The sequence below is a fragment of the Bos grunniens genome, chromosome 5, assembly GCF_055505025.1.
Source record: "Bos grunniens cultivar Pamir isolate PY7600 chromosome 5, Bosgru_T2T1.0, whole genome shotgun sequence".
In the NCBI taxonomy this organism is placed as follows: domain Eukaryota; kingdom Metazoa; phylum Chordata; class Mammalia; order Artiodactyla; family Bovidae; genus Bos; species Bos grunniens.
Window position 1 is genome coordinate 45,206,027 of NC_141169.1, and position 27,319 is coordinate 45,233,345.

At 37.9% G+C, this 27,319-nt stretch overlaps 1 protein-coding gene across 2 annotated transcripts; it reads right to left on the reverse strand.

The window, feature by feature from the left end:
- On the reverse strand, positions 1-27,069 carry LOC147371852 (lysozyme C-2-like). 2 transcript variants are annotated; one of them, XM_086400047.1, is made up of 5 exons: positions 26,874-27,009; positions 3,270-3,414; positions 2,487-2,497; positions 1,824-1,899; positions 1-555 (listed from the first exon to the last, which is right to left on the reverse strand). In XM_086400047.1, the coding sequence occupies exons 1-5, from the start codon at positions 27,007-27,009 to the stop codon at positions 489-491; spliced, it is 435 nt and encodes a 144-aa protein (XP_086256173.1). In that variant the 3' UTR covers positions 1-488. The 2 variants fall into 2 exon arrangements, with proteins under 2 accessions (XP_086256173.1, XP_086256172.1); XM_086400046.1 differs by lacking the exon at positions 2,487-2,497 and having other exon boundaries at positions 1,824-1,897; positions 3,257-3,414; positions 26,874-27,069.
- Between the last annotated feature and the right edge of the window lie 250 nt (positions 27,070-27,319).

Here is a 27,319-nt window from a genome sequence, read left to right on the forward strand (position 1 = left end):
AAAGCTTTTAATGAAAATGCATTTTTTTTACAGCAAGCATAAATTTACATTTGTTTAATAGCAATTATTTCAATACTTGCAAACTCATCAGCCTCTGAATCTGTCATAATGCATGAATCTAAGATAATAATATTAAGGAAATGCAACAGCTCACCAAATTCCCCTTTTTATTCCTTCATGATCAGTAAGATGCATAAATGATCTTTTTTGATTAAGAACTGAATATGCTGGAGATATATTTGATAATTAAGGTTTTAGGCAAATATTCACCAGCATTAGTTTTAATAGCAAACTCAGAAATGTTGTAGGCCTAGTATCAAACAAGTAGCATATTAATACATTTTAATTCTCTTAAAAGAAAGACCACAGCTCCTGCTTCTGTAAAACCATTATTTGCTTGACAGAATGATGGTATAAGCTTTCACTCAACTATTACTTTCTTAATATGAAAAAGAGACAAAATGAGCTGAAGAATGTTAACTCCACAGTTACAGGGTGCAACCCTCAACATAACTGCTGACGTCATGGTCTCGACAATGACTTTTCCATGCCACCCTGTGGAGAAAGATGAAACAAATGGTACTTAGGCTAAAACATAGCTTCATTGTAATGTACATACTTCAAATCCTTTGGGAGAACAAAATAGTTTATCAGTACATGAAATAGAGTCTACAGACAGATCCGAATATTGCTATTTATTAACTGGAGACATGTATACCAAGGACTTCACATCTACCCCTTCACTGGGGCACAGAATGCCGAACACAAATGGTGAGTCCCACGTAGTCCACAACACAACTGCAGAGCGCACTCCACATTTACTTAATTCCAAAAATAATTTCAAGATATGACAAGGAATTAGTAGAGCCTGTAAAACCTTAAAAACTTTAGAATCCCCTAAAATAAATTGAGGAATAAAAGAATAAGGTTCTGAATCACTGAAAATAGATTGTTTCTATGTAATAAATTGTCTAGCATAAACCTAAAGCTGTAATTTTCAGTTCTCAGTAACATACTTGGGAATATTCCCTCGCTTCTCCCATAAGTTGGATAAAAGAGCTCTCATCTGGGACTTTCCTGGTGGTCCAGTTGTTAAGACTCCGCCATTCCAGTGCTGGGGTTGGGGGTTGATTCTTGGTAGTGGGGTTGGGGTCTAAAATCCCACCTGGCCCGAGGCATTGCCAAAAGCCCCCAGTCCCCCCATCACCCCCTTTTTTTTTTTTTTGGCTCCATCACATGCCAAGTGGTTCCCTGTCCAGTATCCCCTATGTTGGGAGCAAAAAGGCTCAACACTGGACACCAGGGAAGTCCCCAGCTCTCCTCTTTAATGCTTAACACATACCATGCTCTGTGACATGAACTTACATACTGTTGTAGGTCCATTATACTTCAAACACAAACATACAAACAAACTCATAGAAAAAGAGGTCAGATATGTGGTTACCAGAAGTAAGAGGCTGAGGGGTGAGGGGTGAGGAATTAGACAAAGGCAGTCAAAGGTACTACAAACTTCTAGGAATAAGAAAAATAAATACTAAGGATGTAATTTGGAATGTGATCAATACAATTAACACTGCTATATGTTATAATGAAAACTGTTGAGAGTAAAGCCTGAGAATTTTGATCACACATTTTCTTATATTTCTTTAATTCTGTATCCATATGACATGATGGATGTTCACTAAACATTGTGACAATAATTGCATGATGTATGTAAGTCAAATCGTTAGGCTATACTCCCTAAACTTCTACAATGCTGTATGTCGATTACATCTCAATAGAACTGGAAGGAGAAAACAAACAAACAAACAAAAACAACATACCATGCTGTAATGCCTTGCTCGCTGACAATCTTCTTTGCACATGCTACAGCTTTAGCTATGTCATTTTCCATTAATTATGAAAATAAGGTGGTGAGAAATGAAAACAACACAGAAATTTCATGTAAGTTTATTCTCTTAGGGTAATGAAAGAACAACTAAATTCTCTTAGGTTGAGGAAAAAAACAACTAAAATTATTTTTTAAGAGTGAGTGTATCTGTGAATGTTGGAATAAAACTCTTTCCTTATTCCATCCAATTTGGCATGAAATAAAGCATTCTGTTTCTCATTTTCCAAAGTCATCGGAATCTTTGGAACTATTGAATATGTGATAGAAGCTTCTTTTTCTTACTATGCACCACAAAAACAGAACAAAACAAACAAGCAGAAACTGGTCTAGCAGTTTTTCGCTTAGCAATTCTATTACTGGAAGTTTAACCTAAAGAAACAATAAGAGATGCATCCAAAAATGTGTGTATAAGATGTTTCAAAGCAATTAATAAAAGGAGAAATTATAGCCTAAGTCCTTAACAGTGTGAGTTGGGTAGATAAATTATAGAATATTTATTTAGTGGAATTTATTCATCTTGAAATATAATAAAGATTGGTATTTGTTGATAAAAACAATTTTGTATAATAAAGAGCATATTGTAAAGCAGTAAATTTACTACAGTTTCTTTTTATGTGAAATACATTGCTTACATGTTCATATGTGGGACAGATGTGTATATATTGGTGTATATATATGTGTATATATATATATACAGATGTGTATATATATATTGGTGGCTCAGCTGGTAAAGAATCCACCTACAAAAAAAAAAAAAAAAAAATCCACCTGCAGTGCAGGAGACCTGGGATTGATCCTTGGGTTGGGAAAATCCCCTGGAGAAGGAACATATATCCACTCCAGTATTCTGGCCTGGAGAATTCCATGGACGGTATAGTCCATGGGTTCCCAAAGAGTTGGACACAACTGAGCGAATTTCACTTCACAGATTATAATACAAAATATTTTTTAAAGTAAATTACCTGGTTACAAAAGATATTCTTAGACTAATCTTCTTTATTAGGAATTTTAATGTATAAAAATTTAACAATATAAATTTTAGATTGTTCTCCAATATTTTGTGCACCTAAGATTATACGTTATCTCTATTTCAAAAGAAACTCAATAGAATGTTTATTTCACTCCAATTAAACAGATGTGTAAATTAACCTGTATGTTAGCAAACAGCAACCTTTTAAGATACCAGCTTTTTAATTTCTTAGTTAAGAAATTAGGAGAAGGATAATAGAGTGTTTATAGAAGTTATGGTGGAATTTTTCTAGGTCCCTAATGAACTCTTCAAGACATTTTCATTTCTACTGAATCTCTGTTCTTATAGGTGTAACCAGATGTGGCCTGAGCCATCACTCAACTTCATTTTGTCTTACTGCTGTGGGACACAGGACAGCCGTCAGCTGCTTTGGGGGTTTTACACCACCATTTGCTGTTGATCTGAAATATCCCATAATCAGTGCTTTCATTGCTAGGATTGTAGTTTGTAGCTTTTGTGTTATAACCGCTTTCCCATTTGGTCAAACACAACCCTGAATAAAAATATTTTTAGATTATAAACAGCAACACAACTAGACTTAGAGTTCATAGCCCAATTAGTTCAATTTAACTAATTCTACTTTCGTAATGACTTTTTTATAAGTATAAAGATGTATTTACTTGTGAAATATTTTAACACTTTTGTGTTAAAGGGCTTTTAAGAAAATTCTTTCATTGGCAAATCATTTGGTAATACCAATGAAATGATATATTTTTTTAAATATTAAAAGATGCTCTTCTGCTCCCATCTCTCAGGTAAGGTTGAGCCTAGAATAGAAAATCAACAGAATTGTTGAGTGGGTTTGGTTGTTTGATGCAGATATATACACTAGTGGAAAATACTTTTATTAGGAAAAATGAGTATTTTCTGGATGAAAGAAAATTTCTTATGATACCTAGAGGTGAATTTGGTATTTGAGGTGAATTTGCCCCATAAACAGCAGCCCACCAGGCTCCCCTGTCCCTGGGATTCTCCAGGCAAGAACACTGGAGTGGGTTGCCATTTTCTCCTCCAATGCATGAAAGTGAAATGTGAAAATGAAGTCTCTCAGTCGTGTCCGACTCTTAGCGATTCCATGGACTGCAGCCCACCAGGCTCCTCCATCCATGGGATTTTCCAGGCAAGAGTACTGGAGTGGGTGCCATTGCCTTCTCTGCAACATCATGGGAGGGGGATTGAAAATCTTAGTCTTACTCAGGCTTGAAGAACCCAACTTCTAAACTGGAAATGGATAGAGTCAGATATCAAGTGCTTGAAAGAGATATCCCAGGTGCTGAAATATGTCTTATAGTCAGCTTTCATGTGCCAGCTGGCAAACTTAGTGGTGCTAGAGGAGTACATGGGAACCTGGCATGCTTAGAACGGTATAGAATTTGAACTTCCCATGCCTCAATCCTTCAGCTTGTACATCTGATTCTAAAGGAACAAGCTGATATAAGTGTACAAACCCTCCAAGAAAGAAAAAAGCCATTCACCCAAAGTCCCTTTCTTATTATTCATTCTCTATTAGTATCTGTTCCACACCTGGCTACCTATTTGGAGGGATGAAGAAGAGTTAACTAACAGAGTCAGAGTTAACTGACTCCCTTATAGCCATCCAATCCAAGTTTCTTCAAAGTTCTGGCAAGCTCACATCTCTCAATGACCTTGCCCTGGACAGTGACAGAAAGGAGGAGAAGCCCCAGAATAAGGACAGCCTTCACACTGACTGAGAAGCCAGACCTCCAGACTGACCAGGGTGAGCTGGACTTGCTATTTACCATCTTTTCACTTCCCTCTTATATCACTGGTTTGGTCACTCCACCCTCTGAGATATGTGGAAAACAAAAAGAGCTTATTGGTCCACTGACTTAAAAGTTTTCCTTCTTACATTTGAAGAGAGATATTCTGATAATCTAAGAATTAACCTGCAAGAAAATAATGAAATGAGATTGCTTAAAGACATTGCTCAGGAAAAACTGGGATTAGCACTATTGCCAAAAAAGAAATTTCCTCCTGTTTTATTATGAAGTTGAGCAAGTTTAGAGAAAAAAAACCTGAATGAACATTTTACTCAACTGAAAATGAGCTCCCATCTTTGATTAACATGCATTTACATTAAGTCATTTTATATGTCTGCAGTATATTGTCTTTATCTTTTTCACTTAAAATTATTTTATATATACTTTTCACAAAAGAACACGACACACTGCCTGTTGTTCTGATCAGTACAGCACAGCACCCTGTGGCTCAGCCAGATTCCTATACTAAATACTTTTGCTGTCTCTTGTAAATTCTTAATTTATAAATCCATGTCTTATTATAATTAGTAAGCATCATGTGAATAACATTTCTAACTCCTTTCTGACAATGCCTTACTTCAATTTCCATGTTAGGACATAAAGTGTCATTGTAAACCAAGGGAACTTTATAGTAAAACCTATAGAGGAATAACAGACTATGCCACCCCAAAATCTTGCCTTTTGCCCAAGGATTATTTTGAGCTGAAAGCAATTGAGAAGAATCAGATCCCAGAAATGTTCTCTCCTCCCCTTATCATCCTGAAAGCAGAACATAAATTTGTGTAGAAACAACCCTTAACACTTACCAGCCTCAAGACAGCACCAGAAGACTACAAAACAGCCATTTTGACTACATATTATCTTCCATCAGTTTGTAATGTATTTATCGTCCTGAAATTTGGCACCCTTGGCCCCTATTACTCTTTTTCTCTGTGTAGTCTTTCCTCTCAATATATGTTGTTATTTGTCAAGATGATCGATAAATCCAAATTCCAGCCACTTCTTTGAGTTACTCATCTCTGCATTTCTCATAAGTATACATGAGATGTATATGTTACTATACTTGTTTCCTTTTCTCTTGTTAATCTGTTTTTGGTTACAGTCAGTCAGTTCAGTCAGTTCAGTCGCTCAGTCATGTCCAACTTTTTGCGACCCCATGAATCGCAGCATGCCAGGCCTCCCTGTCCATCATCAACTCCCGGAGTTCACTCAGACTCAGGTCCATCGAGGCAGTGATGCCATCCAGCCATCTCATCGTCTGTCGTCCCCTTCTCCTCCTGCCCCCAGTCCCTCCCAGCATCAGAGTCTTTTCCAATGAGTCAACTCTTCACATGAGGTGGCCAAAGTACTGGAGTTTCAGCTTCAGCATCAGTCCTTCCAAAGAAATCCCAGGGCTGATCTCCTTCAGAATGGACTGGTTGGATCTCCTTGCAGTCCAAGGGACTCTCAAGAGTCTTCTCCAACACCACAGTTCAAAAGCATCAATTCTTCTGTGCTCAGCCTTCTTCACAGTCCAACTCTCACATCCATATATGACCACAGGAAAAACCATAGCCTTGACTAGACGGACCTTTGTTGGCAAAGTAATGTTTCTGCTCTTCAATATGCCATCCAGGTTGGTCATAACTTTCCTTCCAAGGAGTAAGCGTCTTTTAATTTCATGGCTGCAGTCACCATCTGCAGTGATTACAGAGACCCAGTCAAAAACTGAAAAGGGTAAAAGGGAAACAAATGTTTCATCCTGTACGGTTTCTAGTGAAGAGGATGGAACAATGACAGGCTGAAATACTCCATTCTCCCTAGAGACTGCAGTTGAGATATGGGATAACTGACAACAGACCACCAGAAAGTAAGAATTCTTACCATGTCAGTCTCTCAGCTCTCTGTAGTGCACAGTCAAGAGAGGAGGATAAAACTTTCTCCTTGTCCCTTCCTTTCTGAATTCACAGCAGCAGGAGAAAAACATTTGTGAAAATAGATCTTGAATCATAACTCTTGTGAATTTGGTTTTGGTAATCAACACCTATAGTTATTAACTGTTAACCTCCCAGAAAGAGTTATGTTTCTTTGTCTCTGTCATTTGTCATAAAGATGAAAAGCCATAAGATGAGAATCTCTATTTGCCTTGTTTTATATGCTGAGAACTTGGCTTTGTAACCAGTGAGAATCCTCCCTCTGGTTTCTGCCACTTGAGGGGTGCAGGTTGTCTGTCAAGCTTGCATCAGCAGCTAGTCAGCCAGCTAGGAGCCTAAGACGTAAGTGACAGACAACCTTCTCTTTGTCCAACCGTGCTGGCTCTCAAAGGACTTTGTCTTAATAAGGGGTCTTAGTTTCTAAAGGCCTCTATCACCTCTACCTTCGTTACCAGGCTTGTGAAGGAAAAACTTTCATAGCAGTATCACCTTTCAGGTAACACATGTTAGGAGATCAGTGATTCAAGGTGTCTCACTTTGTGGGAGATAGAGGTTTCTTTTTCACTTATAACAAGGAAGGTCTTTCCTTCCTTAGGCTTTCTCTGGAGTGGCTTTTAATCTTGAGAGGGCTACATTTCTTAAGAGACACCTCTTGTGTCCATGGTTAAATCCTAAAAATAGTTTCAAGCCATAATAGACTCACTGGTTGAGAATCACAACTGGAATACATTTATTTAAGATTTAAACTTTTACACCTAAAAGGAATTTTAAGAGAGCCCACATTTTAACAAAGGTCATATTTTTACCTATGGGAAGATCAAATTGCAACGAAAAGAAAGAAAGAAGGAGAAAGATAGGTATAGAATACCTTGGTTAGTGTGAAGGAAAAAAAAAAAAAAAACACCTTCTTAAGATTAGGAGGGGAAGATCAGAAAATAAGCATCAATAACTGCAGATGTCACTCAAGCAGGTTTAAAAAATTAAATAAAGATAGCTGGCAAAGAGTTTGGGCAAAGGTCCAGAAAATGCACAGGTAGGCTTGATTTATTGTCTGTTATATTCTAAGCAGACACAACCATGTTCAGACCTTCCCGTATTTTGGGGCTCCACTACAAAAAAAATTTTTTTAATTTAAATATCCTTGAACTATGCTATCTTACTGTTAAACAAAGTATTATAGTAATTGACTTAGATTTCTGATAATAGGCAAGTATGCCTGAGTTCCTTCTTAGATAAACCCTACAATTTTTTCTCAGTGCTATAGAAATATTGACCTTACCATATCTTTGAAATGCAAGCATCCAAAGTAATAACTGTTGCCTAAAGCAAACATGGGACTGGAAAAATATATAGATTTTAAGAACAAACTGTTATTTGATATTTTCATAAGCTCTCTTACTCCAGATTTTGTCCACAGCCTTCATAAGATTACCTTTTAAAGACAAGTAAAAACTTAGAAGGTGTACCCATAAATCTTGGTAAAAGGGGTCAGCCATCTGAGTGTGTAAACTTACCTTGTTCCATCTGCAGAAACACCATTTAGAGCTAACGATTCTTTCCTAAGCTATTGAATTTTGTACTACTGTACCTGAATGTGGCTAAAATGTTTAATTGAGACCTGTAAGATTGCTGCATCTATCTATAAGTCTATATTTATCTGTGTATATATGTTATGTATATGGGATATTTTTCTCCCTCTGGATATATTCCTAAAAACTTGTGAAAGGGCTCTATTTAACTGGCTTAAAGAAAATAGAAACATTTGTATAAATTAAGTCTAGTCATGGGATTTCCCTGGTGGTCCAGTGGCTAAGATTCTGAGCATCCAGTAGGGAGGCCCAGGTTCAGTTCCTGGTCTAGGAAACTAGATCCCACATGCTGCAAATAAAGATCCTGAATGCCACAACTAAGATCTGGTGCAGGCAAATAACTAAATATATTTTTTAATAAAATAAATTAGGCTCATCAAATAAGTTTATGTTATCTCTACTACATGTTTGAGATGATAAAATTATAAATTCAATCTAAGAACTCAATTTACATAAAAATTATTTCTTTAATGTACTTCAATATGGTGCAGAAAAAAAGACATGTAAATTTTACGTTTCTTTCTTTCTGTGATTTTTACTACTTGCCTGCTTTGTCAACAAGAAAAAAACTTAAAATGATGGTTAATTTTAGTATCTCATGAAATTTCCATGGCAACTCAGCATGATTGTTAAGAACACTTGGATTAAGTGGATATAAGTGGAGGAAAGTTTATAAATGAATTTTGCAACCATCCTTATGTTTTATATAATATACCTACTTAAAAATAGTTTCCAAAATATTTTTGTAACCTTAACTTTAAGTTGAATATGTAGGTCATTTTCAAAAAAGAGAAATTATTGAAACATTAATTATCAAATATAGCTTTAAGTTTATCTGCTTTTTGACTTCTTACAGAAATGAAAGATATTTGGATCTGTTAATAACATGTTCTTTTTTGACACTTAAAAAGATGTACTATATAAAGGCTTATGTCTCTAGAAATTACAAAATGATGTATTCCTGGGAATTCCCTGGCAGTCTAGTGGCTAGAAATTGGTGCTTTCACTTCCAGGGCCCAGGTTCAGTCCTTGGTTGGGGAACTTAGATTCTGCAAGCCATGCAGCTTGGCCAAAAAATAAATAAAAGTTTAAAAGAGCAAATAAGATAGAATAAGTGAGTTCTAAGAAACAGGGTTCTAATACAGGAGAGAGGGGAGGTAAATTATTGAGATGAAAGGAAAAGTATCCTTGTGAACTCCCTGGGGTAAAACTTAAAGATGGCCTGGAATGTGTGAACCTACTGAAAGGAGTTTGATAACTCTGGCTGAGACTTCTGGGTAATGAATTAATATACCGATTACTGACTGATTCAAAATTGGGAAAGGAGTACAACAAGGCTGCATATTGTCACCCTGTTTATTTAACTTGTATGCACAGTATATCATGAGAAATGGCAGGCTGGATAAATCACAAGCTGGAATCAAGATTGCTGGGAGAAATATCAACAACCTCAGATACACACGATACTACTCTAGTGGCAGAATGTGAAGAAGAACTAAAGAGCCTCTTGAGTGTGAAAGAGGAGAGTAGAAACGTTGGCTTAAAACTCAACATTTAAAAAACTAAGATCATGGCATCTGATCCCATTACTTCATGTCAAATAGAAGAAGGAAAAGTGGAAACAGTGAGATATTTTATTTTCTTGGGTTCCAAATTCACTGTGCATGGTGACTGCAGCCATGAAATTAAAAGACATTTGCTCCTTGGAAGGGAAGCTATAACAAATCCAGACAGAATATTAAAAAGCAGTGACATCACTTTGCCGACAAAGGTCTATATAGTCAAAGCTATGATTTTTCCAGTAGCTATGTATGGCTATGAGAGTTGCTGAGTGCCTGAGAATTGATGCTTTTGAACTGTGGAGCTGGAAAAACTCTTGAGAGTCCTTAGGACTGCACGGAAATCAAACCAGTCAGCCCTAAAGGAAATCAACCCTGAATATTCGTTGGAAGGACGGTTGCTGAAGCTGAAGCTCCAATACTTTGGCCACCTGATGTGAAGAGTCGATTCATTCTGAAAAAGACCCGATGCTGAAAAAGACTGAAGGTAGGAGGAGAAGGCAGTGGCACCCCACTCCACTACTCTTGCCTGGAAAATCCCATGGACAGAGGAGCCTGGTAGGCTGCAGTCCATGGGGTCGCTAAGAGTCGGACAGGACTGAGCGACTTCACTTTCACTTTTCACTTTCATGCATTGGAGAAGGAAATGGCAACCCACTCCAGTGTTCTTGCCTGGAGAATCCCAGGGATGGGGGAGCCTGGTGGGCTGCCGTCTATGGGGTCGCACAGAGTTGGACACGACTGAAGTGACTTAGCAGCAGCAGCAGGAGGAGAAGGAGACAACAGGATGAGATGGTTGGATAGCACCACCAACTCAATGGACATGAGTTTGAGCAAACTCCAGGAGATAATGAAGGGCAGGAAAGTCTGGCGTACTGCAGTTATAGGGTCACTAAGATTTGGCAAGACTTAGTGACTGAACAACAACAACTTTCCTATCAACTTAGACCCTATTCAAATGTTGGTAAATTTAGCAATAGTGTTTTAGAGAAAAAGAATTCAGTTTATCATCACACAATGTCTTTGTCATTTCTCTTTAGTCCTTCTAGGCTACAACAGTTCCTTAGTCTTTTCATGACTTTTATGACCTTGACAGTTTTGAAATCATAGTAATTTACTTTATAGAAATATCATTCAATTTCGGTTTGTCTGATTTCTCCTCATGACTAGATTCAGGTTGTGTATTTTTGGCAGGAATATTACAGATATTAGGCTGTATTCCTTTCAATGCATCCTGTCAGCACATGACTTTCACTTCTCCCATTACTGATGATAATCACTTTGATCACTTCAATTAAGGCTGGGTCTATGAGGCACCTCCACTGTGAACTTAATGTTTTCCCCTTAATCATTAGTAACTGCTTTTTGTGGAAATATCTAAAACTATGCAAATATCCCATTCCTTATCATTCACCCCTAAGTTTAATTTTTCCCCTTTATCATTAGTAAATACTTTGTATGGAGATACCTGAAACTCTGCAAATATTCCATTCCTTGTCAATTCACCCATAAGTTACATTTATTTGTTTATATTTGCATAAGCTCAGGCTTATTTTTACAATGTGTTAAATCATTTATTATCACATTTTTGCAGTTTAAAAATTGTAAAATACATAATATTTAACCTCTTAGCCATTTTTAAGTGTACAGTTCAGTAAAGTCAACTATATTCACAACATGCATTGTTGTGTAATAGGTCTCTAGAACTTTTTCATGAAAAAGTAAAACTGTATATCCACCCAAAAACAACTCTCTATTTTTCTCTCCTCCAAGCACCTGGCAACCACTATTCTACTTTCTGTTTCCATGATTTTTACAGGAAACCTAGAATCATAATTTTTTGCTGGTGACTTATCAAGATGTTTCACAAAAGTGGAATAATACAGTATTTGTTCTTTTATGTTTGGCTTTTTTAACTCAGCATAATATTTTCAAGGCTCATCCATGTTGCAGCATGTGACAGGATTTCTTCCTTCTTTTAAGACTGAAGAATATTCCATTGTATGAATAAAACACACATTATTCATCCGTTTATCAGCAGACATTTGGACTGCTTCCATTCTTGGACATTGTGAGTGAAATGCCACAATGAACATGTGTGTGCAAATATTTTTTTCAAAATCCTGTCTTTTAATACTTTTGGATATGAGAAGAGGGATTGCCAGATCACATGGTAATTCTATTTTGAGGAGTATTTTTTAATATAAAAAGAAATGGTTACATTTTATCACATGTGGGCTTTTTTAAAAATTTATTTATATATTTATTTATTTATTTATTGCTATACTGGGTCTTCAATTAAGACTTCCCTATAGCTCAAATGGTAAAGAACCTGCCTGCGATGCAGAAGACCAGCGTTTGATCCCTGGGTTGGGAAGTTCCTCTGGAGAAGGGAATGGCAATCCACTCCAGTATTCTTGCCTGGAGAATCCCATTGCTGCACAGGCTTTCTCTAGCTGTCTCAAGTGGGGGCTACTCTCTAATTGCAGTGTGCAGGCTTCTCATTGAGGTGCCTTCTCTACTGCAGAGTGTGGGCTCTACGCCACGTGAGCTTCAGTAGTTGCGGCTCCTGGGCTCTAGAGCACAGGTTCAGTAGTTATGGTGCATGGGCCTAGCTGCTCCGTGGCATGTGAGATCCTCCAGATCAGGGCTTGAACCCCTGTTTCCTGCTTTGGCAGGTGGATTCTTTACCACTGAGCCACTGATGCAAGGAGCCAACTCATTGGAAAAGACCCCGATGCTGGGAAAGATTGAAGGCCAAATGAGAAGGGGGTGGCAGAGAACGAGATGGTTAGATAGCATCACCAACTCAATGGACATGAATTTGAGCAAACTCTGGGAGATAGTGAAGGACAGGGAAGCCTGTGTGCTGAGTCCATGGGGTCACAAAGAGTCAGACACAGCTTAGCAACTGAACAACAAGGAAGCTCTATTTTGAATTTTTAAAGGAATTTTCATGCTGATTTCCACAGTCCATACACCATATTATTAATACATTCCTACTGGCAGTATTCAAGGATTCTAATTTCTCCACATCCTCACCAATGCTTATTTTATTTGTTGTTTGGGGTTTTGTTATATTTTGGTTTTATAATGGCCATCCTAGTGGGTAGGAGATGATATCTCATTTTTAGTTTAATAGGAATTTCTCTAGTGATTACTGATGATGATGATCTTTTCATATGCTTGTTGGCCATTCCAGGGATCAAGCCCATGCCCCCCACAGTGGAAGGTGGAGTCATAACCACTGGACTGCCAGGGAAGTCCCTCTCTTACCCATTCTTTAATCAGGTTCATCGTTTTGGTGTTGAGCTGTTAAGAGTTCTTTATATATGCTAAATATTGCCCTTTATCAGATATATGATTTACAATTTTTCTCCCATTCCACAGTTCCTTTTCACTGTTGATTATTTACTTTAGTGTGCACAGGTTTTTAAGATATGAACCCACTAATCTATGTTTGCTTTTGTTGCCTGTGTTTTTGGTGTCTTATCCAAGAAATCTTTGCCAGATCCAAGGTCACTAAGTTTTTCTCCTATGTTTGCATCCAGGAGTTTTACAGTTTTAGGAGGAGATGAGGATTGAGCACAGTTTTCAGAAAGAGTATGGCTGCATTAAAGTTTCCTACTTCTAGGTCTCAGAACCATGAATCAATACATTTGTTGTTTTTGTGGTGCATTGTTACAGCAGTGCTAGGAAGCAAATTCAGAGGGTGTCTCCCTTGCCACCTTGTTGCACTGGCTGGTTTCTAAGTAGAAGGTAAAAGGAACTTTGGATCTAGGATGTCACCAATTTCACAGCCTAGTAGTACTCTCCATTTTTACAAAAGAATTCTCTTACATGATTTTTCCCAAAAAGAATGGGCTCTAATTTCATATGCTAACTCACAAATTATCCTGAATAAATAAATATATTTAAGGAGTATATTTGTATATGGAGGCAAATGAACTTCTCCATAGTGTAAGTGGGACCACAATCTAGAAGGCTAGAGTTATAGTGACTTTGTGTCCTTGCTAGAAACAAAGGTTCTTTTGAAGTCAATATATACCATGTTCTGGTAAAAGTTCATTATGCCTTTCAAGTATCCTATGAGGACACACAGGTGTACTATGTGAGAAAAATATGAAATTCCATTGTTAGGACTGTGGAGGCCTTAATGAGATTACTATTCTGGATCTTTACATACTCTCACAACTCAAAACCGGCTCACTGGAAGGTGGATATTTTGTAAAAATCTATGCTCCTTGTGGGCCTTCAACTTTGTCTAAGTCAACAAGTGGAAGATGATCTTTCAAATATGGCTTGGCCATTCCTGAATACATCATCATGACCCTTGGTTTGTGTAAGATTCCAGACATCCACCAGTTAATAACAACATCCCCTTCCAGTTACTTTCCCATTTCTTTACTCTTTTAAAAACTCTTTTCTCTCCTTCCATTCCCTCCTGAATTCACTCTAATCATCCTTTTATCCTCACCACTCCATTAAAATCATTCAACTGGAAGTCACCAATGAATTCCAGATGTCAAGCCAAAAGCTCAGATTAGTCTTCATCTCATCAAAACCCTCAGTGGCATGTGACACACTTCACTCCCTGTTTTGTGAAACTTGGCTTCTGAGACACCCAACTTTTCTTTCCCTCTTTCCCTCCCTCCCTCCTTTCTTCCTTCCTCTACTTTTCCTCTTCTTTTTCTCCCTTCTCCTTCCCTGTCTTCCCTCCTTTCTCCCTCCCTCTCTCTCTTCTTTCCCTTCTCACCCTTTTCCTTTCTTCCTTGGTTCTCTTACCTCATAAGCTTCTGCCTCTGTCTTTTTAATTGCATCATTCTATTTCCCCTTTTTCTAGGCATAGGAGCTCCCTATGGTTCAGGCTGATGACATTTTTTCTTTATCCATCAACAATCTCCTGGTGATCTCACCTGGTCCCACTGCTTTAAACACTATCTGGACACTGATAACCTCACACAATTATATCTCCAACCATTAAATTGTCCCAGAATTCCAGACTCAGTTCAGTTCAGTCACTCATTCGTGTTTGACTCTTTGTGATCCCATGCAGCATGCCAGGCTTGCCTGTCCATCACCAACTCCCAGAGCTTGCTCAAACTCACATCCATCAAGTTGGTGAATTCCAGATATATACATCCAAATGAGTACTTGATGTTTCCATTTGGTAGTCTAATCATTTTCTCAAACCCAACATACTCAATAAGAAAATTTTGGACTTCCCTGGTGGCCCAGTGGTTAAGAATCCACCTGCCAATGCAGGGAACATGGGTTCTATCCCTGGTCCAGGAAGATCCCACATGCTGTGAGGCAACTAAGCCCATGCACCACAACTAGAGAGTATCCCCCACTCACTGCAACCAGGGGAAGCCTGAGCACAGCAGTGGAGACCCAGCAGAGCCAAAATAAAATAAACAGATAAATCTTTCTTAGGTCAAAAACTATAGAGATATCCTTGATTTCTTTCTCTCATATTCACCTTTTGTCCATCAACAAACGAAGTTGGCTCTACATTTAAAATATACTCAGTCTTACTTCCTCTCTACTGCTATTATCTCAGTCAAGCCACTTTAATTTCTCTCCCATTGATTCATGGTTCTGGGACCTAAAAGTAGGAAATTTGAATGTAGCCATACTCTTTCTGAAAACTGTACTCAATCCTCATCTCCTCCTAAAACTGTAAAACTCCTGGATGCAAACATAGGAGAAAAACTTAATGACCTTGGATCTGGCAAAGATTTCTTGGATAAGATACCAAAAACACAGGCAACAACAGCAAACACAGATTAGTGGGTTCATATCTTAAAAACTGTGCACACTAAAGTAAATAATCAACAGAGTGAAAAGGTAACTATGGAATGGGAGGAAAATTGTAAATCATATATCTGATAAAGGGCAATATTTAGCATATATAAAGAACTCTTAACAGCTCAACACCAAAACAATGAACCTGATTAAAGAATGGGTAAGAGAGGGACTTCCCTGGCAGTCCAGTGGTTATGACTCCGCCTTCCACTGTGGGGGGCATGGGCTTGATCCCTGGAATGGCCAACAAGCATATGAAAAGATCATCATCATCAGTAATAACTAGAGAAATTCCTATTAAACTAAAAATGAGATATCATCTCCTACCCACTAGGATGGCCATTATAAAACCAAAATATAACAAAACCCCAAACAACAAATAAAATAAGCATTGGTGAGGATGTGGAGAAATTGGAATCCTTGGATCCTGCCAGTAGTATAAACAGAATAATACTGTGTGAATTCTTCCGTGACTTGCTTCTTCCAGTCAACATAATTTTAAGATTCATTTAGGTCATAGTGTGCTGTTAGACTTCTTGTCTTTTCAGCCTGTGTAGTATTTCATTATATACATGTCCTACTATTTATCTCCTCTAATACTGGTGGACATCTGAGCTGTTTCCAGTTTTTTGCTGTTAGAAATAATGTTGCTGTATGCATTATTGCAAATGCCCCCCAAGTGCAAAGATGCAAGCTTCCCTGAAGGGTATATGGACATTTACTTTACTTAGAACTGATTAAATTTTTTTGGGAGGTCAACCTAGCAGGTATGAAATGGCACCTGTGATTTCAATGTGCATTTCTTAGATTACCGATGAAGTTGGATATCATTTTATATATTTATGGACTATTTGTGTGTGTGTGAAATATCAGTTCATGTTTGTTGCTCATTTTCCTACTGGATTTCGGTCATTCTCTTATAGATCTGTAGTTTATTATATATACTTGATATTAATCCTTTGTCACTTTTGTATGTTTCAAGTATGTTTCCCCACTTTAGGACTTGTCTTTTTTTTTTTTTTAACAGTATGTTAATTGTTTATTTATTGAGAGACTATTTCTCACCCCAGATAGTCATTAGGACTTGTCTTTTCTCTGCCTTTGTGGTATCTTCTAATGAACAGAAGTTCTTACGTTAGTCACATTTACCAATCTTTCCTGTTATGATTTGTACTTGTATATTAAAATTTTCTTCCTTAATCTGAGGTCATAAAATTATTTTCTATATTTTCTTCTTAATAGTCTATCTTTGCCCCTCCCATTAAGTCCACGTTGATCCACCTAGAACTGATATTTATGTGTAGTATTAGGTAAAGATCTCATTTTTCTATTTCAGTGTAATCCGTAGCAATTTCCATCTTAGCATAAACTCTAGTTTTCATATACATGTGGTTTCTGGTACCTCTGTATTTTTCCATGGCCTATTTGTTTATTCTTGTAGAAAGTCTGCACTATCTTATTATAGCCCTTCATATGTGATGGAGCAACTCTTCCCCAGTCTCTTTCTTCATTTACTTTTAATTCCACATAAAATTTAGAACTAGATTGTCATATCCAGTAAGATTTGAAAAACCTCTTGGAATTTGATGGAGCAACTCTTCCCCAGTCTCTTTCTTCATTTACTTTTAATTCCACATAAAATTTAGAACTAGATTGTCATATCCAGTAAGATTTGAAAAACCTCTTGGAATTTTAATAGGCTTTGCATTAATGCTAAGTCACTTTGGAGGGAATTGTCACACTTACTACGTTGAACTTTCCTGTTCATGAACTTGGTATGTCTGTTGACTTTGGGTCTATATTAGTGCCTTCCGCTAAAGGTTTAAAAGTTTCTCCAAAAGGGCTTGAACTCTTTATTAGATTTAATACTAGCTACTTTATATCTGGTTTCTATACCGTTGTGTTCACAAAGTTTTCTAACCTGTTGATCCTGATGCTTTATCTGGGGAGTCTTTCATGCCGTCTCCCGTCTTCTGTAAGTAATCGCCACTAAGTCCCCCTGTCACATGCTCTAGACTGGCTCTTCTGATCCTAAGTGGATTACTGCTTTGCTACTGAATCTTCCTAAATTTCTTTCCACACCTGTAAAATGAGGAACTCCAACGGAATTGATTTGGTGCTTACATTAAAAATACCACATGGGAAAGTGGCCAGTATGTCCCTTCAACTGCTTTCTTCCAAGACAACACACGGTTTTCTTTCTTTGTGTGCTCATGGAATTTTGCACATTGTAGTCATTTTGAGTATTCATTGGGTATAAATTATTTCTTTACTCTCAAAGGACAGAAAGAATATTCCTTGACTCATATCCCCTTTCCAAATGTCATGTATAGCATCAGAGTGGGCACTCAAATGCCAAAAAAAAATAGGCTCTTTCACCTAGGGATAAAAACAAAACAGGTACTATGTAACTAAGTAAAATTAAGCCCACACTCTTACACCTACCATGAGAAATCTATTCAGAATGACATTAGAATTCTATACTCTTCAAAGAGATGTTAAATATATTTCCCAAATAATCTATATATAAATGCAAAATATGTAGGTACAAAACTCCTTTCCTTCAAATGACTCTTTTTATGAGCATTGAGCAAATTTAGAAATATTTTCAGTATAAATATAAAAAGGGTTTATTAACTGCTTTCATCTGAAGAATGAGAATATTATTTTCCTCACCATCTGAACTTTGGGTTTGACTGTACTGCTGTGACTTAGGAGGAACAATGGATTAGAAAAGAATCTTTCAGATCTTTCTTGGATGAGAGCTTGGCTTGGATTTTTCTGTTCTTGAGTTCGCACTTAATTGGGTATATTACTTGGGGTATGAATGCATATGCTTAACTGTTTCCTCTATTATAAGGTGAAATTACTGAAGTATGACTTACCCTTTTCTTTCTTACAAAGTTATCACTAGATGGCAGTACACTAATATTTTTAAATACCTAAAATATTTTAAAATGTTAAAGAGTTTAAGCTACTGTAAAAAAAAAATCACAAAATATTTTAAAAGATACCAACTTTTACCACTAAAATAAATATATTTTAAAGCACCCATTATTGAAAAAGCTGTGGGAAAATATGCATCTTCACGTATAGACGTGGTGAAAGTCAGAGAGCAACTTCGTGTATCAAAAAATTTCAATTGTTCATACTTATTAAATCAAGCACAAGAAACTACTTTTTGGAAAAGATATGCATTTAGATTTACTTGTAAGTAAGATCATTAGAGTATCCTTTATACAAGTCAGAAATCTAGTGGAATAACCTCAGTACCCAATTATAAGAACTTTACACAGCCTAGCTATACAGTCTTTCTATAAAACTGACTTATTCACACATTTAAGTCCAGAAACTTCTGGTTACTAATTACATTCCATCAGACTCAGGCATGTGTTCCTAAACTATATCAATAGTACTTTTTCCAGTGATTTCGTGGCTTGGTATTATGGAAACCAACAAAATACAACTATGAACACAATTGGTTCAAAGAAAACTTTGTTAAATGCTTTAGAAAGACTGGCTAAAGATGAGTTACTTTAAAATTCACAGTTGTGCTTGCCTCTGCAGCAAATATACAAAAATTGGAAGGATACAGAGAAGATTAGCATAGATATCTCATCCCAGAAGTGTTCCTATAAAAGGGAGCAGAGAATGATGTTGTCCTTGGAGGGTTATGTAGAGTCCATGGAGAGTTCTTTGTAAGATAGACGTTTACCAGGGCACTTTGCATGGTGATAAAAATCATCCAGCAAAGAGGGAGAAACTCAGATGCAGAAAACACTCAGCTTGAACTGGAGTAGTAAGAGGGCTGTGATGAAGATTGCCTGTGGAAAAAATAAATGCTGGAAAGGATGTGGAGACAGGGGAACCCTCCTACACTGTTAGTGGGAATATAAATTAGTAAAGTCACTATGGAGAACAGTATAAAATAGAGCAACTGTTTTTGTTTTTCAGTTGCGAAGTCATGTCCGACCCTTTGCGGCCCCATGGACCGCAGCAGGCCAGGGTTCCCTGACCTTCACTGTCTCCTGGAGTTTGCTCAAACTCATGTCCATTGAGTCAATGATGCCATCCAACCATCTCATCCTCTGTTGCCCCTTTCTTCTCCTGCCCTCGATCTTTTCCAGCATTTCAAGGTCTTTTCCAATAAGCTGGCTCTTCACATCAGGTGGCCAAAGTATTGGAGCTTCAGCTTCAGCATCAGTCCTTCCAATGAATATTCGGGATTAATTTCTTTTAAAATTGACTGCTTTGATCTCCTTGCAGTCCAAGGGAGTCTCAAGGGTCTTCTCCAACACCACAGTTTGAAAGCATCAGTTCTTCAGTACTCATCCTTCTTTGTGGTCCAACTCTCACATCCATACATGGTTACTGGAGAAACCATAGCTTGGACTATGTGAACCTTGGTTGTGATGGTTCAAGCAAAGTGATGTCTCTGCTTTTTAATATGCTGTCTAGGTTTGTCATAGCTTTTCTTCCAAGGAACAAGCGTCTTTTAATTTCATGGATGCAGTCACCATCCAAGGTGATTTTGGAGCCCAATAAAATGAACTCTGTCACTATTTCTGTTTTTTCCCCATCTATTTGCCATGAAGTGATGAGACCAGATGCCATTATCTTAGTTTTTTAAATGCTGAGTTTTAAGTCTGCTTTTTCACTCTCCTCTTTCACCTTCATCAAAAGGATCTTTAGCTCCTCTAGCTTTCTGCTATTAGAGTGGTGTCATCTGCATACCTGAGGTTATTAATATTTCTCCCAGCAATCTTGATTCCAGCTTATGATTCATCCAGCCCAGCATTTCACATGAAGTACTCTGCATAAAAGCTAAATAAGTAGACTGAATGATATACAGCCTTGATGTACTCCTTTCTCAATTTTTAACTAGTCCATTTTTCCATATCTGGTTTTAACTGTTGCTTCTTGATCTGCATACAGATTTCTCAGGAGGCAGGTAAGGTGGTCTGGTATTCCCATCTCTTGAATTTTCCACAGTTTGTTGTGATTCACACAGTCAAAGGCTTTCACATAGTCAATGAAGCTGAAGTAAATGTTTTTCCGGAATTTTCTTGCTTTTCCTATGACCGAATGAATGTTGGCAATTTGATCTATGGTTCCTCTGCCTTTTCTAAATTCAGCTTGTACATCTGGAAGTTCTTGGTTCACATACTGTAGAAACCTAGCTGGAAGGATTTCGAGCATAACCTTACTAGCATGTGAAATGAGTACAACTTTACAATAGTTTGAACATTCTTTGGCATTGCCCTTCTCTGAGATTGGATTGAATACTGACCTTTATCAGTCTTGTGGCCACTGCTGTGTTTTCCAAATTCACTGGCATATTGAGTGCAGCACTTTAACAGCATCATCTTTTAGGATTTGATATAGCTCAGCAGAAATTCCATCACCTCCACTACCTTTGTTCCTAAGGCCCACTTGACTTCACACTCCAGGATGTATGTCTCTAGGTGAATGACCACACCATTGTGGTTATCCAGGTCATTAAGACCTTTTTTGTATAGTTTTTCTGTGTATTCTTGCCACTTCTTCTTAATATCTTCTGCTTCTGTTACTACTTACATTTTCTGTCCTTTATTGTACCCATCTTTGCATGGAATGTTCCCTTGGTATCTCTATTTTCTTGAAGAGATCTCTAATATTTCCCATTCTATTGTTTTCCTCTATTTCTTTGCATTGTTCACTTAAGAAGGCTTGCTTATCTCTCCTTGCTCTTCTTTGGAACTCTGCATTCAGATGGGTATATCTTTCTCTTTCTCCTTTGCCTTTCACTTTTCTTTTCTCAACTATTTGTAAGGCCTCCTCAGACAACCATTTTGCCTTCTTTCATTTTATTTTCTTGGGGATAGTTTTGGTAACTGCCTCCTGTACCTGCATCCATATTGCTCCAGGCACTCTGTCTATCAGACCTAATCCCCTGAATCTATTTGTCATTTCCACTGTAAGATCATAAGGGATTTAATTTAGGTCTTACCTGAATGGCCTAGTGGTTTTCCCTACTTTCTTCAATTTAAGTCTGAGTTTTGCAATAGGGAGCTCATGATCTGTGTCATAGTCAGCTCCAGGTCTTGTTTTTGCTGACTGTACAGAGCTTCTCCATTTCGGCTGCAAAGAATATAATCAATCTGATTTCAGTATTGACCATCTGGTGATGTCCATGTGTAGAGTCACCTCTTTTGCTGTTGGAAGAGGGTGTTTGCTAAGACCAGCTCGTTCTCTTGGCAAAACTCTGTTAGCCTTTGCCTTGCTTCATTTTTTACTCCAAGGCCAAATTTCCTGTTTGACCACATCCGATTTACCTTGATTCATGGATGTAACATTCCAGGCTCTTATTCAATATTGTTCTTTACAGCATTGGACTTAACTTTCACCACTAGACACATCCAGAACTGGGTGTCATTTCTGCTTTGGCTCAGCCTCTTCATTCTTTCTGGAGCTATTCCTCCAGTCTTTCCAGTAGCATATTGGACACCTATTGACCTCAGGGGCTCATCTCTCAGTGTCTTATCTTTTTGCCATTTCATCCTGTTCATGGGGTTCCAAAGCAAGAATACTGAAGTGATTTGCCATTCTCTTTTCCAATGGACCAGATTTTGTCAGAACTCCACACCACGACCCGTCCACATGACCCTGCAATCCCACTCTGGGCATATATCCAAAGAAAAACATTATCTGAAAATAATCACGCATCCCAATATTCATTGCAGGATTGTTTACAATAGCCAAGACATGGAAACAACCTAAATGTCCATCAACAGAGGAACAGATAAAGAAGATGCGGTGCATATATACAATGAAGTATTAGCCATAAGCAAGAATGAAATAATGCCATTGGTAGCAACATAGATGGACCTAGAGAGTGTCATACTGAGTGAAAGTAAGCCAGACAGAGAAGGAGCAATATCATATAGCACCCTCATATGTGGGATCTAAAAAGAAATGATACAAATGAACTCACAAAACAGAAAGAGACTCGCTGACTTAGAGAACGAGCTTATAATTGCCCTGGGGAAGGATGAGGGTAGGGATAGTTAGAGAGTTTGGGATGGACATGTACACACTGCTTTATTTAAAATGGATAACCAACAAGGACCTACTGTAGAGTCCATGGAACTCTGCTCAGTGCTAAGTGGCAGCTTGGATGGGAGGAGGGTTTGGGGGACATGTACGTGTATGGCTGTATTCCTTCGCTGTTCATCTGAAACTATCACAACATTGTTTGTTAATCAGCTGTATCCCAACACAAAATAAAAAGTAAAAAAAAAAAAGACTGCGTGTGGATACACTGCCATTGGCAGGAACAAAGGCCCTTCATCCCAGTGAAAAAAGGCTAAGGAAGGGAGGGTGAGCCCAGGGAAAATGTGAGCTTTATATTGTGGCCAGGAGCGGAGAATTTTGTATCAGTTGCTTCTGTTCTGGCAGTGTAAAGTGAGGCCAGGTTATCTACTGAGAGAAGAGTGTGGAAGGCCAGTGGTTGGCATGTGCGCTGGGACTTTGAAATGAGAGAAGTAAATGGTAAATGAGACTTTGAAATGAGAGAAGTAAATGGTAAATGGGACTTTGAAGTGAGAGAAGTAAAATGGCAGCCATTTTGAAGAGTCAGGACACCAACACTGAAGGATTGCAGAGAAGTGACTAAGACAACCAGGCAGACTTGAGAGGCCATTTGAGATTTGTGGTTATGAATTTAATGTGAGGGAAACTCCCTCGGGGTCTGGTGGTTAGGACCCCAGCTTTCACTGGTGAGGGTGGGGGTTCAATCTCTGGTCAGAGAACTAAGATCCCTCAAGCCAGTGGCATGGCCGAAAGTACAAAAATAAATAAATAAAGTGAGATCTGTGAACATGTTTATGAATTTTTCTGCAGCCATATCCATCTTCTTTGGTACAGGTAAGGAGGTAGGAAATACCAAGTGTCACATCATTTTTTCCTAAGATATACATAGGCACTTTTTCAGAGACACTAAATCGCTCTGAACAGAAAAAGACAAGATATGAATTGCAAAGATGTATTGAAAATGTTTAGCATGCATGATTTCATACCTGTGATTAATTAGCAATGATTTCAATATTTGCAAAATTATCTGCCTCTGAATTCAGTCATAAGGCATTAATCTAAGCAAATAAAATTAAGAGAAAGCAACAATTTATCTAATCCTTCTTTATATTCTTTCACGATCAGCAAGGTGCATAAATGAGTTTTTTAAAAGGCTTAAAATACGTTGATAAATAAATTCTGAGTTTATTCCTGAAGTTGTGTAAATGCAGCATTTCTAAGAAAACATCTAATTCAAAGGTCACACTTTATGAAAACAAAATCCTTAGGGCAGGCTGTTTTCATTTTTAGCTATTTGGCATTCTGCTTCCTTTTAAATTTTATATTGCCCAACAAGAGTAGTTATCTTTTACTATTTTTAGAGACAACTCCACAGATGAAGGTGTCACAGGCTTACACAGGTGGGATTTTTGCCTAAGATCAATTTGTTTGATATAACAAAAAGGTATTCTTTTGTTATATTTATATTGAGTATTGAGGAGTACTTGCGTCATTCAAGATTACGTCTGGGTTATTTAATTAAGAAATGAATGTACTGGAGGTATATTTGATAATCAACATTTTAGACAAATATTCACTAGCTTAAGTCAATTAACAAACGTAAATATACTCTAGGCTAATATCAAACAATAAACACATGAGGCAAACATTAAGCCTCTTAGAAGGAAGACCATGCGCTTCCGCTTCTATAAAAACATTATTTGTTTGAAAGAACGGTAGCATAAACTTCCACTCAACTATTATTTCCTTAATATGAAAAAGAGATGAAATAAGCTGAAGAAAGAAAACACCACTGCTAGACTCTGCAGTCCTGAACATAACTCCTGAGATCTTGGTTTGACACTTGTTTTTCCATGCCACCCTGTATAGAAAGATGAAACAAATGGTAATATGGTTAAAGGGAGTACATCAAGGTTGTATATTGTCACTCTGCTAATTTAACTTATATGCAGAGTATACCATGTATAATTCCAGGTTGGATGAAGCACAAGCTGGAATCAAGATTACCAGGAGAAATATCGATAACCTCAGATATGCAGATGATACCACCCTTATGGCAGAAAGTGATGAAGAACTAAAGACCCTCTTGATGAAAGTGGAAGAGGACAGTGAAAAGAGTTGGCTTAAAACTCAACACTCAGAAAAGTAAGATCATGGCATCTAGTCCCATCACTCCATAGTATATAGATAAGAAAACAATGGAAACTAAGAGACTTTATTTTGGGGGGCTCCAAAATCACTGCAGATGGTGACTGCAGCCATGAAATTAATAGACACTTGCTCCTTTAAAGAAAAGCTATGACCAACCTCAACAGCATATTAAAAAGCAGAGACATTACTTTGCCAACAAAGGTCCATCTAGTCAAAACTATGGTTTTTCCAGTATTCATGTATGGATGTGGGAGTTGGACTATAAAGAAAGCTGAGTACTGAAGAATTGATGCTTTTGAACTATGGTGTTGGAGAAGACGCTTGAGAGTCCCTTGGACTGTAAGGAGATCCAACCAGTCCATCCTAAAGGAAATCAGTCCTGAATATTCATTGGAAGGACTGATGCTGAAGCTGAGACTCCAATACTTTGTCCACCTGATGCAAAGACCCTGATGCTGGGAAAGATTGAAGGTGGGAGGAGAAGGGGACAACAAAGGATGAGATGGTTGGATGTCATCACTGATGCGATGGACATGAGTTTGAGGAGGCTCTGGGGAGTTGGTGATGGACATTCGCCTGGCATGCTGCAGTCCATGGGATCTCAAAGAGTCAGACAGGACTGAGTGACTAAACTGAACTGAAAGCTGAATTCGGGTATCAAACTAGAAACCAGACAACAAGAATCAAAGATTAGGAAAAACTATTTCAACTATCCATTCATCTAGCCATTGGCTCATTCATTAAAAAAAATAGCTATGGAAAGGATATGTCTGAATTCAACCTGAAAAATACAGTGATGACATTGACAAATATGGACTAAAGTACAAAAAAGCTTTTCCTTAGAGCACACCTTGAATTCTGTGGAAGAAAATGAAAAACAATTAATGAATTAGAGTCAGAATTTAAAAATGATGTTTTATGCTGCATTTCAGGGATCCTTGTGCCAATATTGATTGAGGAGAAATCAATCAATTTTTGAGAGTTCAATGTAATTTTGAAAAAAACTTTGCTGTTAAAAGCCAACATCATGGTAGGAAGATTAAAAATGAGAAAAGTAGTACCTTACTCAGGCTTACAGAACCCAAGTTCCAAACTGGAAATGGCTGAAGTAAAACACCAAGGGCTGACAGACACATTCCAGGTTCTCAAATGCATCTTATGTAATAGTCAGCCTACATGTGCCAGCTGGCAAATTTAGTGGCAATAGATGGGGAAACAGTGGAAACAGTGTCAGACTTTATTATTTGGAGCTCCAAAATCACTGCAGATGGTGACTGCAGCCATGAAATTAAAAGGTGCTTACTCCTTGGAAAGAAAGTTATGACCAACCTAGATAGCATATTCAAAAGCAGAGATGTTACTTTGCCAACAAAGGTCCATCTAGTCAAGGCTATGGTTTTTCCAGTAGTCATGTATGGATGTGAGAGTTGGACTGTGAAGAAAGCTGAGTGCCAAAGAATTGATGCTTTTGAACTGTGGTGTTGGAGAAGACTCTTGAGAGTCCCTTGGACTGCAAGGAGATCCAACCAGTCCATTCTAAAGGAGATCAGTCCTGGGTGTTCTTTGGAAGGAATGATGCTAAAGCTGAAATTCCAGTACTTTGGCCACCTCATGCGAAGAGTTGACTCATTGGAAAAGACTCTGATGCTGGGAGGGATTGGGGGCAGGAGGAAAAGGGGACAACAGAGGATGAGATGGCTGGATGGCATCACCGAATCGACAGACTTGAATTTGAGTGAACTCTGGGAGTTGGTGATGGACAGGGAGGCCTGGCGTGCTGCAATTCATGGGTTGCAAAGAGTTGGACATGACTGAGTGACTGAACTGAACTGAGAGGAGTACATGGGGACCTGGTATGCTTAGAATGTTGTAGAATTTGACCCTTTCATGCATCAATCCTTCACTTGGTACATTTGATTCTAAAGGAACAAGTCAATGTTTTGAATAATTGTAAGTGTACAAACCCACCAAGAAAGAAAAAAACCATTTGTTCAAAGTCCCTTTCTTATTATTCATCTTCTATTAGTATCTGTTCCACACATGATTACCTGTTTGAAAGGAGAAAGAGAAGTTAACTTACAATTTGCCAGACTGACTCCCCTAAAGCCATCCATTCCAAGTCTTTTCAGAGTTTTGGCAAGCTCACATCTCTCAAAGACCTTGCCCTGGACAGGGACAGAAAGGAGGAGAAGCCCCAGAATAAGGAGAGCCTTCATCTTGACTGAGAAGCCAAAAGTCCAGGCTGACCAGGGTGAGCTGGTCTTGGTATTTAACATCTTTTCACTTCCCTCTTATCTGACAGGTTTGGAAGCTCCACCCTTTGAGACATGTGGTAAATAGGAAATGCTTATTGGTCCACTGACTTTAAATTTTTTCTTTCTTATGTCTGAAGAGGGACATTCTGATGTCCTAAGAACTAATCTGCAAGAAAATTATGAAATGACATTGCTTGAAGACATTGCTCAGGAAGAATTTGGCACTATTGCTAAAGAGGAACTTACACCTATTTTATTATGAATTCCAGTT